The sequence below is a fragment of the Telopea speciosissima genome, chromosome 1, assembly GCF_018873765.1.
Source record: "Telopea speciosissima isolate NSW1024214 ecotype Mountain lineage chromosome 1, Tspe_v1, whole genome shotgun sequence".
Lineage (NCBI taxonomy): Eukaryota > Viridiplantae > Streptophyta > Magnoliopsida > Proteales > Proteaceae > Telopea > Telopea speciosissima.
Genome location: NC_057916.1, coordinates 57,549,189 through 57,566,253, shown reverse-complemented (window position 1 = coordinate 57,566,253; position 17,065 = coordinate 57,549,189). Strand labels below are relative to the sequence as shown.

General features: G+C 40.5%; 1 protein-coding gene and 1 long non-coding RNA gene across 2 annotated transcripts in view; one reads left to right on the top strand and one right to left on the bottom strand.

Annotated features, from left to right (window-relative positions):
- The window catches only part of LOC122649099, an 80,311-nt gene extending 69,377 nt beyond the window's left edge, over nucleotides 1–10,934 (top strand). The window contains exons 7-14 of the mRNA XM_043842461.1: nucleotides 3,175–3,220; nucleotides 3,317–3,569; nucleotides 3,852–4,057; nucleotides 4,191–4,265; nucleotides 5,414–5,483; nucleotides 5,674–5,754; nucleotides 10,587–10,666; nucleotides 10,776–10,934. Coding sequence (XP_043698396.1) covers nucleotides 3,175–3,220; nucleotides 3,317–3,569; nucleotides 3,852–4,057; nucleotides 4,191–4,265; nucleotides 5,414–5,483; nucleotides 5,674–5,754; nucleotides 10,587–10,666; nucleotides 10,776–10,854 — 890 coding nt within the window. The 3' untranslated portion in view covers nucleotides 10,855–10,934. The remainder of the gene's footprint in view (nucleotides 1–3,174; nucleotides 3,221–3,316; nucleotides 3,570–3,851; nucleotides 4,058–4,190; nucleotides 4,266–5,413; nucleotides 5,484–5,673; nucleotides 5,755–10,586; nucleotides 10,667–10,775) is intronic.
- A 163-nt stretch (nucleotides 10,935–11,097) lies between these two features.
- On the bottom strand, nucleotides 11,098–16,643 carry LOC122649101. The gene is made up of 4 exons (XR_006331166.1): nucleotides 16,632–16,643; nucleotides 15,160–15,162; nucleotides 11,318–11,322; nucleotides 11,098–11,193 (listed from the first exon to the last, which is right to left on the bottom strand). It is a non-coding gene; the product is annotated as an uncharacterized LOC122649101 (long non-coding RNA).
- Nucleotides 16,644–17,065: the final 422 nt, after the last annotated feature.

The window sequence follows — 17,065 nt, the reverse complement described above, 5'->3', positions numbered from 1 at the left end:
ACGTTTTCTGTTTCTCTCTCTCTTCTTCCATAATTTATCTCTCTTCACTCATGATTTATGTCCCCTGTTTCCTATTTTAACTCAATCAACCTCTCTCTCTTCTCATCCTATTTCAACTCAATCTTTAGCACAATCCTCTATTTTTCCTCTCTTTGTTTCCTTCTTTTTCTTATCTCTTAAGCTCATCTAATCCCCTATTTTCTCTCCCTTTAATATCTCTTTTTATCTCTCCTAGTCACTACAGCCTCTTTGTTTCCTTCTTTTTCTCTAACTCTTAAGTTCCACGAAAGTTCTCTTTGGTAGTTAACAAGTAGGGCCCACCATGCTATTCAAAGCAAAAGAATAAAATCACCCCAAGATTGCTTCCTTCAAGATTTGATCCTTAGACCACTTTAATTACGTACCAAGTCTTAACCACTAGGCTAACTAGTTTAGATATTATTAGGTCTACAAATAAATATATTTACATAAAAGTTGCCTATAACCAATGCACAAGTGAAGTTACAAGTATGCCTACCAAGCACTTACACTTTAAACATACTAGCAAGGTTCTTACCTCGAGTGTGTATGCTAACTACCAAGATTCCATTCTTCACTGGTCCATTGATACAGATTCTGCACACAAGGTGAAAAGTCCAAATTACCCTTATATTTTGGGCATGGGTATTACACTCCTATTCCTCAACATGATCTCTCCAATCTCCACTGGGGAGGGAGACCCACCTGCCCCTATGCAGCTCTCCACCATGTTGAACAGATCTTGTGTCTCCAAGCCCAGGTGGTTAGACAAAGATAGAGGGCGGTGATTCATTATTTTCAGTGTTCATGGTTAAAGAAGCCAAAATATCTTATTATCCCGATATTCTGACCAGAGGAGAGATAGAGGATGCTAGGGGGCAGTTAGACTTTGTTGTGAAATGTTGTAATGGGTATATGGGTAGAATTGTCTTATTTGTTCATAGGGTTAATTTAGTCTTATTTTTATTCTAGAATGTACTTTACATTATAAATAAAGAGGGACTGTCATATTAGACACAAGTCTGATTTTTCCCATTCTCGAACACGGTATCAGAGCGGGATCGTCCTAGGGATGCACAACCCTAATCAGTCCATCTCTCTCCCTCTTCTCTCTTTTTTCTCATTACCGCCACCATCGCCCAGCCCTTCTACCACCGTCTAAACCCTACCACCATCATCTAAGCCTACTGCCTCCCTCTCCGTCACACACTCCTGGCAGCTCTACCCCCACTTCTAGCGACACCGAGAGCCAGCGAGAGAACCTCCCATCAACTACTGCAACCCTCGGTGGGTCCTTTTAGACCACCGAGGGCCCCTTTTGTTCCCTCTTTTGTTCGATTGGCTCTTCCGCCATACCACGATGAAGTAAAGAGAGCCTGCGATTTTTTTTCTGTGTGATTTTCTTCTCGGAGTTGCACCTGGAATCGATTTAGGCATTGATGCCTACTTTTCTTATGTGTTGGTGATTCCCAGGGCCACTCCCTGCTTGTTTTGATTTTTTTTTGGAGACGTCTACCATTTTTTCTCTCCATTGTGATTAAAAGTCACACGCTCTATTATGCCTGGGACTTCTAAGATCTCTTCTGCATCCACTGGGATGAATGCTTCTCCTCAAGGAAATTATTTCTCTTTCTCAGCTTGTTCAGTTAAGTTGGATGGCACAAATTATTTGATGTGGTCATGCTCAGAGGATTAACAACAGCTCAAATATTGCGCAGGGACATCTCATTGCCTCTCACAGAAACATAGTTTGCAGGCTTATAAGTTAGAAACTAAAGAAGAAAGGGAAAGAAGGGATAGGGAAGGGAATGGTCTCTCACCCATGACCTCTCACTGTAACTCTCTCTCAGCCAAGCATAAGGCTTCTTTATTCTTCAAATCATTAGAGGCTAAATACAGCCCTTTTTTATTTATAATAATAAAAATCAACTACAATCAAAACCTCCCTTGTGTGGGAAAGCTGGAAACTTGTAATTACAATCAAAATAAAAAGACAATTCTATTTTCTAAATCTGGAAAACTGAAATTAGAAACTATATCTAGCTAACTAGCTATTACATGGAAATAGAAAGTAACTAGAATAGAAAGTAAATCAGCTTCTATTTTCCGTCACATGCCAGCTGTCCATGGACTCCACTAACTCTTATAGAAGTCTTCTACCGCAAGTTACTAATACTCAAAAAAGATCTCCATGCATAGTTCACTGATGGGTCCCACGCAATCTGAATAAGACCTCTTTGACAGTCTATTCAATGGCTAATTGGGGCAGAATACAACTGGATTAATGGGCTAAATTAAACCCATTACATGGGCCCAAACATGGCTGAAACTGATGGCCAAAGTAGGCCTTGTTTTGGGCTTCCCATAACCAAAACCATGCAAACCCTTAAGGGGCCTGTTTGGATTGACCTCCCACTCCATCAGCTATTCTGGCCTAGAGACTGGTTTAGATTGAGGTTCCTTCAGTCAAAGTGATTATTTCCACACTAAACTGCTTTCTAAGTAATCTTTTCAGTAGTAACCTGTTTCCATGGTGCATGAGAGGTTCAACTAGAAATGATAAAAGATACTAAATGAATTTTCCCATGGTGAGTTGGTTGTTACTTGTTTCCTAAATCAGCTGTGCTGCATCGCTTACACATGATTTATCCAAGGTGAGTTTGTTGTATGTTTGCAGGTAGATGCAAGTTAATACATGGCCCCTTGGACATTTGTACTGATGAACTATTATTTATACAGGTTATACATAATACATATATATTTGTATATTACATAGTGGTATCTAGTATGCAAATGAAAAGATATTCGGGTTCTGGTTCTGCTATTCTGTATGTATGGGAATGGAATGAAGCTCTTGGTCCAGTTTTGTCATGGTAAAATATCCAATGTATATACATGTTCTGGCAGATATGGTTGAAATGGAATGATGCATACAAATGAATGTGGAGCAAACTATTCACCGAAAAAAAAAAAATGTGGAGCAAAATAATATTTCTTTTCTGCATCTGTAGCTAAAAATTTTACCTTAAAATATGTTGCTTTTCTGCAACTGTAACTGAAATTCTACCTTATATAAGCTGTTCTTGATCTATGGTAATTATTTCCCTGATGAAATATACTTTAGCATGACACTTGTGATCTGTTTTTATACTGCAGGTGCTGTAGGTGGACTTGGTTGGTGGGATTTATTTATAAATTTTGGGTACTATCCATTTGCTTTTATTGTTAGGGTATCTCAATGCTGGCTATTCTGCTGTAACTTTTCCTGCTAATAGTTTCACCTTTTTCTCTTTTACAGCATCGCTGAGTGCTTTGCTTTTCTTGTTTGCACAAAGTGGTCTAATCCAATTATACATAGACATTCTTCAAGTAGTGAAGCCAGTTCCTCCTCTACCACAATCAGCAGATACCTTGATTGGAATAGTGGCTTAGTTGTTTCTTCAGAAGAAGATCAGGACCAAGACAGAATATGTGGACTGCAGGACATTGGTGGCCATATTATGAAAGTTCCACTAATCTGTTTCCAGATCGTCCTCTGTATGCGCTTAGAGGTATGCTAGGCTTTAGTATATGGCCATTATAAAAAGGGCGTACCCAGTGCACAAGCCTCCTGCCACTACGGGGTCTGGGGAGGGTCATAATGTACGCAACCTTACCCCTGCTTTCGCAGAGATACTGTTTTCAGACTCAAACCCATGACCACTTGATCACAATGGAGCAACCTTAACTGTTGTTCAAGGCCTGCCATCTAGTATATGGCCATTATGATGGGTAATATTAGATACCTTTGCATGTCTTGTGATGCTGAAGTACTCAATGGTTTCAAATTTCAGGGAACTCCTTCTGGCGCTAAACATATCCCAATTCCAGCTCTTTTCTCTCCTCTGTTTATACTGCAAGGTGCAGGAGTCTTGTTTGCAATGTCTAGACTGGTAGAGAAGATTGTTCTTTTGCTGTGCAGTGAAGCTGGTACACAGAGAGATTTTATTATCTCTTCAAGAGCTCATGATTTCTTTGGTTTCTTGCACCATGGTTCTAGGTGTGACCTATTAATGCCTCAGTGTGGAATTGGAATGAACAATCTTGTATACCTATTTGCAACCTTTTAGGCATTGAACATGATAAACTCAGAATGTTAATTTGCTAATGCATTTTACCTTTACTCACAACAGGCTGCTTGGTTGGTGGTCAATTGACGAAGCAAGTCGAGAGGAACAGGCTCGGCTTTACCATGCTGGGGCCTCTGGGTGAGTTTTGCTTTATCTTGTGTTCAATAATTCTGTGAGGAGAGTCTTATTTGTCCCTTCTTTCAAGTTCTCAAAGAATTCGGAAACCAGTTTTCTCTTTTAAAATTATGCTTTGTCTATACTTATTTGTCCCTGTTCATACAAAGCATATTCTGCAAAATACAGTTCATGTCAATATTTTCTAACCCTTTTATTTATTTATGGGTAGTGAATAAGCTTTTACAGAAATGTATATGATGCTTTTAAGGGTCATGCTTACAGAAACGACTACTCGTGGTAGTTTGCCATTGTAAAATGACTAATCCCTTGACGGTAAGGACTCCAGGCGCATCGGTTCCTAGCTGAGCAATGGGGTGTCAATGTGGTTTGGTCCCGGTAGGTGATGGTGTTGGAGCCATGTGTGATCCTCCAGGGCGGGAGTGATCCTCATCTCCTTGTGCTGTCATTTTGTTCCCTTCGTTTGTGTGTTTTGGCCCCTTGGACCCTTTGCTTGGTTTTCTTGATAAACTTCTGTCCCATTTAATGGTTGCTTTGCTGTCCTCTGGAGCCTGTTCAAGGGGATTCAGCTTGGTGCTGAGAAAATCTTGTATATTCTTCTTTTCCCCTGTTTTGAATAAAGGTTACACTACCTATAAAAAAAAAGGATTAATTCTGCTGTCTCTTCAAAGGAGTGGGGGAGAAAAAAGGATGGTCACAATTGACATTCTTGGATTTTGTCTACTTCCTCGCAGACACCTGAAACCTTAACCTCAAGGAAACAGAGTGATTGCTGTAGTGTTGTTGATCGCAACCAGCATTACAATTATATCAATCGAACCCTTAAATAAGTTGTGTCAACTTAGGGTTACCTTGTGGTTGGTCTATATTGGAATTGCCATTCCACGTGGTTATTTACCCATCTTCTAATTAGCTGTATACAGATTACCCTATTCCATTACTAGCATTATTTGACTGCAAAAAATGGTTCATGTTAAAACCTTGGGAGTTTCAGTAGATGGTAGATGCATTTTCTATTGTAATGCTTTTCTCACTGTGCTTCCGCATGTGTCTCTAGCATGTGCTTCAATGATCTGATGGCTTTTTTTGAGAGAGAATTTTAATGTCTGCGTCTTGTCACTGATCTCTATTATTGGACTTAAACTGTGCAGGTATAACACTTTTTGTGGTTATCCACCTGAAATAGTGAAGAAAATGCCTAAGAAAGAACTTGCTGAGGAGGTGCATCTAAATTTAATAAATTAGTTTGGTTCATCCTTCGCGCTCCTGTCACTTTGTCCCCTTTTTTATGTTGCAGAAGCTGGTTCTTTACTTCTTTTTTTTTCTCATTCTACTCTAACATTTTAGCACATAGACCCCACTTGCTTCAATCTTCATATTTATGTGATTAATTATTTATATTTTGTCTCAGGTCTGGAGGCTACAGGCTGCTCTTGGTGAACAAGCAGAAATCACAAAATATAGCCAGCAGGAGTTCGAAAGGCTTCAAAATGTAATAGTCACAACCTTGACTCATGAACTTCTATGAATTTTTCAAGTCTAAATTTCATGAAGAATGGTCAATAAGAACTTTTATTTTTGTTCTGTCCTATCTTCAATATCTTCAATTATTGTGTCAGTATGCTTTGTAGTGTTTTTTGAGTATCGTTAAGGTATTATTTTGGCATGAACATTTATAAGTTTGCGTCATCATGCATCTGACATACACTTTACTCTAAATGCTTGGATAATTGATTTCAATGATGTAAATTTGGTCATTGCATTCTTCTATGATGTACCAGTGAAGGAGGAGCTTGCATGGCTGGTTCATTAGGTAGTGCATAAAACACTGTTAAGATTCTAAGTAGTTTCATTGATTTAGTCTCTGTGCTGTATGAAAGATGTGGGATTGAATTCTTATCTGTGACAAAATCAGATAAAGCAACCAGAATTAATGAAGAAGAAGAAGAAGAAGAAGAAACAGAAGGGTAAAGAAAGAAAAATAGAAGAGAAGACAAGAAGAAGAAGAAAAGAACTGGGAGAGAGAGAGAGAGAGGTGGCTCGCGGTTTGGCTTGATTTTCTAACTGCGAGCAGTAGCATGTATTAATAATAACCCTAATATATTACAATGACACAGATACCCTTACTCTGTTACTTAACTTAAACACCATGATTCATAAACTTAAGGCTTAAACATTTAACACAAATTATAAATGTCACCATTAACATTAAAACATCAGCACACTACTAAATATCACCACAACTTCAACACTCTCCCTCAAGCTGGATCATATGAATCAAAGGGTCCAGCTTAGAATAACAAGAATAGATATAAGCTGCAGAACCAGTCTTGAACATATATACCACTTGTAGACACCAATGACCATAGAAAGAACTTCCTTCCGAATGCAATACCAACAACAACAACTACTCAGCCTTATCGCAACTAAATGGGGTCGGCTACATGGATCCTTTCAAAAAAAAAATTAGGGAAAACTAAGATCCACACAAAAGAAAAGGATAGTAAGAGGAATGAAGAATAGAAATGAAGAAATGAGATGAGAAAAGTATAAAATGGAAAATGAAAGTAAGAGGATAGCCCAGGAAATCAGGAAAATCTCAGCTACATGGTGTCGACAACGTGGATCCTTACCCTCCAATAGACTCTATCTACGGTCATACTTGGCACAAGACTCATACTATGCATGTCATTCTTCACAACCTCACCTATGGTCATTTTAGGCCTGCCCCTAGCTCTTTTAGCTCCTTCAATCGGAATCAAATCACTCCTCCTTACAGGGGCGTTCCCAAGCCTCCGTTGCACATGGCTAAGCCACCTCAGATGACATTCTCGGAGCTTGTCACTGATGGCGCAACTTCCACATCAGCTCTAATATGTTTGTTCCTCACATTATCCTTCCTTGTTTTGCCGCACATCCATCTTAACATCTTCAACACATAGCTTCGCTATATGACACTTCTTAATTGCCCAATATTTTGCCCCATACATTATAGCAAGTCGGACAACAGTACTATAGAAATATCCTTTAAGCTTTAAAGGAATGTGTTGATCACACCGTACTCCGGTCGCACCTCTCCATTTTATCCATCCCACTTTAATTCTTTGTGAAACATCATTATCTATGTAACCTTTTTGTGTATGATAGAGCCCAGATATTTGAAAGTCACTTGGTGGTATCTCTCTCTCCTCAATTTTCACCATGTCATCAGCCATCATAGTGTGACTAAAGTTACACATCATATACTCGGTGTTTGATCTACTAATTTTAATGCCTCTTGTTTACGAGGTCGATCTCCACATTTCCTACACCAATCATTAGCAACATCAATAGAGAAAAAAAAAACCTTCGTGTTGAATAAATGAAACATCATTGAACAAAATAAGTGGTAGAGAAAGCCAGACGCAAAGCCAGATAGCATAGCAGAAACAACATCATAAGTTCTTCTCAAGGAACGCAAGCAGTAATCCTCACAAAGAAGGCAGACAAAGGGGCAGCATAGGTTGCTACAATCTATATCTTATATCATCAAAGTCAACATCAAGCCACATCGAGTCATCAAAAATCAGCATTAAGTTGCATCAAATCATCAAAAATCAGTATTAAGCCACATCAAGTCATAAAAAATCAACATAGAACTAGAAGACAATAGAACTAAAGAAGCAAGCTATTGGAACTTTAAAACAATCAAAACATACATTTGGTTTATACTGTCCATATTTTCTATAAGTAATTAAAGTTCTCTCGGTTTAGAGAAATGTTCTTGTTCTCTAAGAAGTTTGAATGGTCAAATGATTTTATTTTTATATGAGACTTTTTGTATTAGGTAGAGCACAAAACCAGCTTTCCAACAAGTCCAAGATTGCTTAAATATGATTCATATTGAAGGAGTTATGCTTCGGTCAAACCTTATTCAGTGTCCGTGAATGCTGTCAATCACTTTGAATGAACATATTTTTTTTAGATATTAAAACAAATGAATATTTTACCGCTCTTTTGGTTCTTAGCAATGATTTACAATATTAAGATGTATGGAATTTTTAGATTTGAGAAAACTCCTAGCATTAGAAAGATGAAAATTTCACCTACCGCTAAAAATCCAGCTTTTGTTCTTGAATTAGGGGGTTGACTTTTAGCCTTTTGGAATTTGAATTTTTAGCTATTTTTATTTGATTCAAATAGGGGGTATTTGCTTATTTACTAATAATATCTTAAGTAAATGAAGTAAAAAAATATAAAAACATTTACTCAGATAAATAAGGGGTATTTGCTTATTTATGAATAATATCTTAAGTAACTGAAATAAAAAATATAAAAACATTTACTTAAATGATATTTGACATAAATAAGGGCCAAACTCGGTTCAATACCACTAAGGTGACAGTCGCCTTGACCCCAAAAAATCTGCCTGGACGCCTAGGCGACGCCTTGACAACTATGATCATCAGTCGGTTTAGGGGTATCACCAGTCAAATAGCTCGAAATATTATTACATCAGAAGGTGAGGAGGCACACCTGAGAACAAGTAAGATAGTTGGTTCCATTCAATTTAGTAGGACCTATCTGAAGCGCAGACATATGGCCATGGGTTCCAAGACGACCCACCACACTACCCTCAACTCCTCCTGTAGAGGTAGCACTACTTTCCACCATAAGACGAGGTAATAATGTAAACAAAGATGGAGAGAATCACTCATTGGAGGTGCATCGACTGGCAGCAGCAAGAAATACACTAAGAAAAAATTTTGGTAGCAAGCAATATGATGGTAGGTGGCCTGGGCCTATGGCAGTAACCAATGAAGAGGCTAGAGAGGCCAGCGGCAGTCGGCAGGGGCTGAAAAAACCCTGGTTAACAACAGCAGGAGCCAAGGGGGCTCAGGCGAGTGGCGGCAGTGGTCATGTGGGCTTGTTGGGCTGGCAGCGAAAGCAGCAGGGGCCGCGGGAGGCTTAGATGGCCTTTGATGGAAGTGACAAAGGACTGGGGCCCTGTGTGGAAGGCAAGGAGGTCCAAGCAAGGGCCTAGGGGCTTGCGGCGATGGCAGAAGGACTTGAGGCCTTGCGGTAGGGGGCCTAACAGCCAAGCGAGAGGGCGCAGATCATTGGTGAAGCCATCAAGAGGGCCGAACAGGCCTGGCGGTGATTGGCAGTGACGGACGATGGACGGCGGTAATGGAGGTGGTGTGAGAAGCACCGGTCAGTGGTGGTCAGGGTCACATGTGGTGTGACATGCATTGGCACATGTTCAGTCAACCATGTTTGACATGGGAGGCTGGAGCCTCATAGGTAGAACCCTACTGTTGGCGCAAGAAAATAGAAAACCTTTTCCTAGGGTTTTGAGCTCTTATTCCAAGTTGAAAGAATTGATTATAGAGATAAAATGATTACATATAGGTATTATAGGTAAGGTATGAGTCAGCACTCTTATCCTCCTAACATACAATGAATCTAGACACATGAGCTGTCTAGTCAACCTTAACAGTCAATCCTTAACAAGATATCAAGGGAAATCAACCATGGCACGTTATCTTGGGGTTGGGATTACATATTTCATGGCAACAGTGATATTTAGTTTTTTATTATAGCTCTTGTCTATTGGTATTATGAAATTTTTTCAAATCAGAAAAAAGAAAAGAAGTCTTTACGGTAGTTGTCTACAGGATATTTTTGTTGACAAAACAACTAAGAAAACTATCTGGACTAGGACATTTTAATGATTTTGACATTGCAAAACTAGTCATCTTTGGAGTGAAGGCATTGATATTTTATCATTATTGGATTGTGTTGATGCGACTTATTGGACTGGAAGGCATTGATACTCATTAATGATTTTGGGTTGTGTCATGGTATCTGAAGACACAAAATGCTTTTTCAGTTGAAAGGGATTCCAAGAAGCATTCTCTGAAGACGCACCTAATAGTGGTTTAACTTTTATTGATACTCATAAACCTCTTGTTTTGTTTGGTTTATGTGATATATATCCCATATACACATTACTATTGTTTCATTTTCTCTTATTAATTTCTAGTTTGAGGCTCGGTTTAAAATAATGGTACTAGAGAGCAACTATAATGACAAAAAGAACATTCAATCATGATTCCCTTCCCCATCTCCTCCCCCCCCCCCCCCAACCCAACCCAAAAAAAAAAAAAAAAAAAAATGTTTGCATATCTTTTTTATGCATTTCAAATAAACAACAAATGCTAGATTGTCAAACAGTGTTCTTTTCTTTTACCAGACCTAGTCCCTAAGGTTGAGTACCTAACTGGTTATATGAAGATCCTCCAGGCTCCAGTGCTTACAATATTTTCTTAATGCGATTGTCAGGAAAAGGTGTTATGTAGAATCTGCTTTGAAGGAGAAATAAGTATAGTCTTGCTTCCGTGTAGGCATCGCGTTCTTTGCAGGTTTATGCCTCTACAGATACACTACTTACTTTCCTGTAACTTTGAGCTCTGCTGCAGCCGCTTCTGATTGTTACAGTTGCTCAGTTTCATTCATTTGTTATGTCTACAGCACCTGCAGTGAGAAGTGTAAAAAGTGCCCAATTTGCCGGGTCTCCATTGAGGAACGATTGCCTGTATATGAGGTGTAACATCAAGTGCACAAGTTCAGTTCCTTCCCCGAGACAAAGGCACAAGGGTCTCAATTGTCACATGATTTATGAATAGACTACTTTATACCTGATAGTCCTGCCATGGAGACCCTTATTGTTGCTTTTTTAATTAACCAAAGCATGCATCTGAAGGTGGAGAATGCTGTTGCTATACCATTGTCATGGCAACCTTCACTTTGTACATACAGAACCACACAATTGTGTCCAGAAAACGAGAAGAAAAGAAAAGAAAATTGGAAAGAAAGGTTAGTAGAAATGTAAACATAGTGTTCCTGTAAATTGCAATCGTTGATTGACTTGTAAATGGTTTTACAGTTTCTGATGTGTTGTTGCAACCCCACCTCCTTTCTGCCAATTCAACCTGAAATAGCATGTATATTTTGATTTGGGTTTCTGTTGAAATATAAATGTTTTAGGGGTTTTCAGTTGTTCCATTCGTAACTTGTTCTCTTTTACCCTCCCCTTATATTAAAACTTCTTTTTTAGGATTGAGTTTCCCTCCACCCTCCCATTCACCGAGGGGCATGAGAGGGGGGAGGAAAATTGGGTATCGGGAGGGTATTTTGGAACATATTAAAACCCTAGGGGGGTGGGTTTGGGAAGCCTCGGATGGTGGGTGAACCGTCCTCTATGAATGTAGGGAAATTGTGCCCTCTGTTTTTAGCACTGGTTCTACGTACCTTTGACTAGAAGTTCCTTTGTGCTCTATTCTAGGCTGGAATTGACGAGTAATCGATACCTCACATGTTGTGGAATGGGCTCCTCTAAGGTTGGGGCTGCCCGGATGTGCATGCCAGCATACATCCTGACGTGCATCGTGGCAGCCTAGCTGTTTGATGTGCGTGAGGAGTCAAATCCACAATGACTCGTTTAAATTTTTTTTAATAAGAAAAGAAAAGATATATTACTAGAAAGATAAGAGGGTCTGTACAATATTAGGATGGACAACATGTTTTTTCTTAACGGCTACATAGGTTGTTGTAAAATTTGCTAGGCTAGTGATGTATATGTTCTGTGAATAGTTGATTGAAATGCCTTTGATTCCATCAGCCGTTTGAGACAAAAAGGGAATCAGTCACCATGGTCACACAACAGAAGTTGGGTCTTGAAGCATAAACAGGAATTTCCATGTTGCAGCATCATATTTCCTTGATTGTGTAGTCGAATTGGGATGCATAGTAAAGACCTTTAGCGAGTCCAAGAATTTGTCTCCAAAAAATCATTAGTATCCAAAAAACCCGACTCCTTCCAAGGTTGGTGTACGGCCAGTCGATACGCAACTGATCCGATCTTTTTTAGAATTTCATATGGGCCGATGTATCTCGGGCTCAGTTTTCCCTTCTTGTTGAATCGTAGCAGCCCCTTTGTTGGAGAAACTCGGAGAAATACCTTCTCACCAACGCTAAACTCAATGTCCTTCCTTCGGTTGTCGGCGTAGCTCTTTTGTCTGGACTGAGCCGCTTTGATATTTTCTCTGATCACATCCACTTTCTCACAAGTTACTTGTATCATCTCAGGACCTAGAGACTTTCGCTCCCAGACTTCGTCCCAGTATAACGGTGTGCGGCATTTTCGGCCATACAGGGCTTCATATGGTGCCATGCCAATGGAGGAGTGGTAACTGTTATTGTAGGCAAATTCCACCAAGGGAATGTGGGCGTCCCAATTATCCTTCATTTCCAATATGCAGGCTCTAAGCATGTCTTCTAGAGTCTGAATGGTCATTTCAGATTGTCCATCCGTCTGGGGGTGGGAGGCTGTGCTAAGATTTAGCTGGGAACCCAAGGCCCGTTGTAGGCTCTTCCAGAACCTTGATGTGAATCGGGGGTCCCTATCAAATATGATGCTGACGGGCTCGCCCTGCAGGCGGATCACATTTTCAATGTAGAGCTGGGCGAGCTTTTCCATGGAGTAAGTTGTTTTGATGGGAACAAAGTGGGCTGTCTTGGTTAATCAATCAACTATAACCCGGATTGCATTCACTCCCTTTCTCGTGTTGGGCAAATTGGTCACAAAATCCATGATAATCATTTCCCATTTCCACTCTGGAATTGGAAGTGGTTGTAGCAGTCCATAAGGTCTGTGTCTCTCTGCCTTTACCTGCTGATAGGTGAGACATTCTGACACATACAAGGCTACTGTCTGTTTCATTCCAATCCACCAATAATATCTCTTCAGATCCTTATACATTTTTGTGTTGCCCGGGTGTATTGAGTAGGGTGAGTTGTGCGCTTCCCTGAGAATTCGATCTTGTATATCATAGTCATCTGGCACGCACAATCTATCCCTGAATCTCAGTGCTCCATCGTTGGCTATCAAGAAATCGAGGTCTTTATGAATTCCTCGCTCTATCTCCCAGATGAATTTCGCTAGCTTGGGGTCTCTGTGCTGCTTCTCAATTATTTCCTCTTGGATTTAAGGCTGCATATCCATAGTTGCCAGTCGGGTAGCCGTTCCCTCGATCATGAGTTTTAAGCCGAATTTTCGAGCTTCTTCTATTAACTGTCTGCCAACGACCAAGGATGAGAGGGATGCGGTTTGGGATTTTCTGCTAAGTGCATCCGCCACTACGTTGGCCTTACCAGGGTGGTATTGAATGTTGCATTCATAGTTCTTCACTAATTCCAACCATCGCCTCTGTCTCATGTTTAATTCCTTCTGGGTAAAGTAATACTTCAGACTCTTGGGGTCGTTGAAGATTTCTCTCTTCTCACCATAAAGATAGTGCCGCCAAAATTTTAAAACGAAAACTACCACAGCCAACTCTAGGTCGTGAGTGGGGTAGTTCTTCTCGTGTTCCTTCAACTGCCTTGAGGCATAGGCGACCACCTTTGCTTTCCGCATTAGTACGCCACCCAATCATGTTCAGGACACGTCTGCATACACAACCATGCCACCGGTGCCATCTGGAATGGTTAGTACTGGTGCCGTCACCAACCGATTCCTCAGTTCTTGGAAGCTTTTCTCGCAGGCGTCGGTCCATTCGAACTTTGCACCCTTCTTCGTTAGCTTCGTCATTGGTGTCGATATGCGCAAAAATTTTTTAATGAATAGTCGGTAACTGCCAGTCAATCCCAGAAAACAACGGATCTCTGTGGCATTCTTTGGACTCTCCCACTCGAGAACTGCCTTTCATCTTCTCGTCAACCGGACGTTCCTTGATCGAGGCGACTACTCCACAGTACCTTTACAACAAGATAATCCGGTTGTAGAGATTGTGCTCCTTACATCCCACAATCTCTTCGAGTTTCTCTTGACAGGTCATGGCAGCAGCAAGCCCAAGTGGTTCCTGAGTCAAAACATGAGTCGAGGCTGGGAGGTACTCCTTCAACACCGATACATGGAATACGTCATGGACTTCTGCCAATCATTATGCCACTGTTCGTGATTCTCGGATTCAACTTCCCTTTCTTTTTGAACCGCATCACCCCTTTGGTTGGAGCTACCTAAAGAAATACTTGATTGCCCACGGTGCACTTCAAGTCCTACTATCTTGTATCAGCACAAGTCATTGCTTCGATTGAGCTGCAAAGGTTTGGTTCTCAAACATAGGCATCCCCCAATAAGTGATTTAAATCGTTCTCGGGTTTGGTTCATCTATTGTTCAGCTTAGTTATAAGGGCCTAAGGGAAATCGAACTCAAACATGTACCTTGAGCAATCGCAAGATCGAACTATGTCTGTGTATTTCATCCAGTATCTACACTCCTATAGTCTTAGGTCATAAGGCGTAAGTCTAAATTACCTGTATTCACACGGCTTTTCCTATGAATACTTTCACTTCTGGTTTTCCAATACTTACTCAACTTTAGGATGAATCGGGATATTGATGAAATCCCTATTGTTCACTCCCAATAACGGAGGGGACATTCGGTGACCCATTACCCCCTTCATACCTATTGTTGAGCAAGGTTCTGTCAAATCCTTCAGTTCCAATTTCTTTCTGTTCTCGGATGTTCTTGGTTATATCAATACCCATTTCCATCCTTTTCACCAACTTAAATTCTTCGGATCTATTGTTCACTTCCAACCACCTAGTATACTTCATACTTTCCTGAATCCTGCCTGGAATGTTCTATTCATTTGGTTTGCAGTATAACACTTTACGAAGAGCTAACTACGCGCCGACAGTCTTTTACCGTCCTTCCGGAAATCCAGATATGAATATGGAATTTCCAAATGGACAGGGTCCATATGCTTCTCTTAAATTCACAACGTTTCAAGTAAGAGTGCTAACTACTAATTTGTGTTCTAAGTTCTTCGAATGTACAATTCTCTTATCAACAAACTTAGTAGAATGAAAGAGTGTGATGCGCTGCAATCAAATAATACTCGAACAGGTGAGGATGATAAGGATAGAGTACCTGTGTTCATTCCGAATTCGCGTCAGCTTCCCCTGTGGTCAAGGCATATACTTACCATTGAACTCTGTCTCTGTGACGGCTGGAAGGCCGGGCAGCAAACTGGAACGATAGGTGTGAATTGTATCTCTGGCTGGCACACTCTCTCGCTATGTGTCCCCACTTGTTGCACATGAAACACCTGGTGGGCGCAGTGGGTTGATCACTCGCCTGACTCCATGCTGACCGAGGAGGTTGAAAAGTTTGTTCCATTTCTAGCCTACTACCCTGTTGTGGCTGCTCTAGTTAGATGACATTTAGATACGGCACGTACTTGGCTCCATGATACTGGCAAGCCCTGGCCATCTGCCCCAACCGATCGTAGACGAAACATCGATTGTTCAACTTAGACGATTGAGGCGCAACGGTGAACTGTGCCGATTGGCTAGGTCGATTTGCATCCTCCCCATCAGACCATGCTAGAGTCGAATCAGGATAGGGTCCTCTGGGAGTCTTATGAAGTTCTCCAGACTCTTGTGAATTCATAGGTCTCTTCCTTGACCCATGTTGTGTTACGCCCTCAACTCCTTGTCCATCCTCCACAGACTTATTGGGTACAGGTGGTGTGTCAAATATAGGAGAAGTCCCTGGTACGGCAAGTGCCCGATTTGCAGCTTGAAGGTGTGTGTTCATGCAAGTCATGAACTGTTGTTGCTGCTGTTATATTGCGGTCACTAACTGAGTGATCATATTGGGTAGCAACTCTTGTTGTTGTTGGATTTGCAATAGGATTTGTTGTTGTTGCAGCATGATTTGCATCATATTGGCCATGATGATAGCCACCTCATTAGCAGTCATAACAGGGAGATGTGCAGGTGCATGAGCTGGAGAGGCCTCTAGTACAGATGCAGGTGGAACTTCTATGTTCTGAGCAACAGGTTAATTGGGAGTATTAACTGGAGGGGTAGCAGGAGGACATGCTCCACAAGGAATATTTTTGTTGGATTGAGTTTCCACCATGATTGCTTTCTGAAAAAGAATTTAGGATTTAAGATTACTTGGACACAATATGAAGATTCAACATTTTTCATATATTAAGGCAACATTTACGTACTTGAATTATTTGAATGGAACAATTTTGGAACAAGAAGTTTGAAATGCATGGGTGCGACGTTCTTAAGGCAGTGTTATGCAAGATATACACCCACATGCCCCCAATTCAGGCACTAGATTTGGTCCGACCATTAACGGAGTAAGATTTCGATACAGGTTGTTTGAGTCTGGAAGTATTCTATTTCCCTTTTAATTATACAAAAGTCCCTGGTTGTCAGGGTTTGATTATAGTACAGTTGGGTCTGTAGTTATCTATAATTCGTTGATTATCATCTCGAGCTTAAGATTTAACTCAAGAGTAGACCTAGTTTTAAAATTTCTAGAATATAAATCTTCCATTTTACGTTCGTGTTTGTGCCTACTTATTAGTTGTACTTCCGTTTATGCTATATTTGGAAATAGAACTTTCGATTCCCTTCCTGAATGTAAAAGCTTATGCCTCTACAATTATGATGTTATCGGCTTTTGCATTTGGCTAGTCTCCTATTGTGTTATTCTATTTCTAAATTTCTGTGTTTTCCTGAAATTTTTATTTTCTTTGTTTTTATATCATCCACCATCCTACTTCCGTTGTTTGTGAATGTAAATAGAGCTTCTCGCTCTGAAACCACTGTCACACCCCAACCCACCCCTGGGAGGATTTAGGCAAGTGACCCAAAAATCCTACGATATTCGTCAATCCCCAAGGATCCAAAAGCAGTATTTACATGTCACAAACCACACAATGAGGGTAAAGAG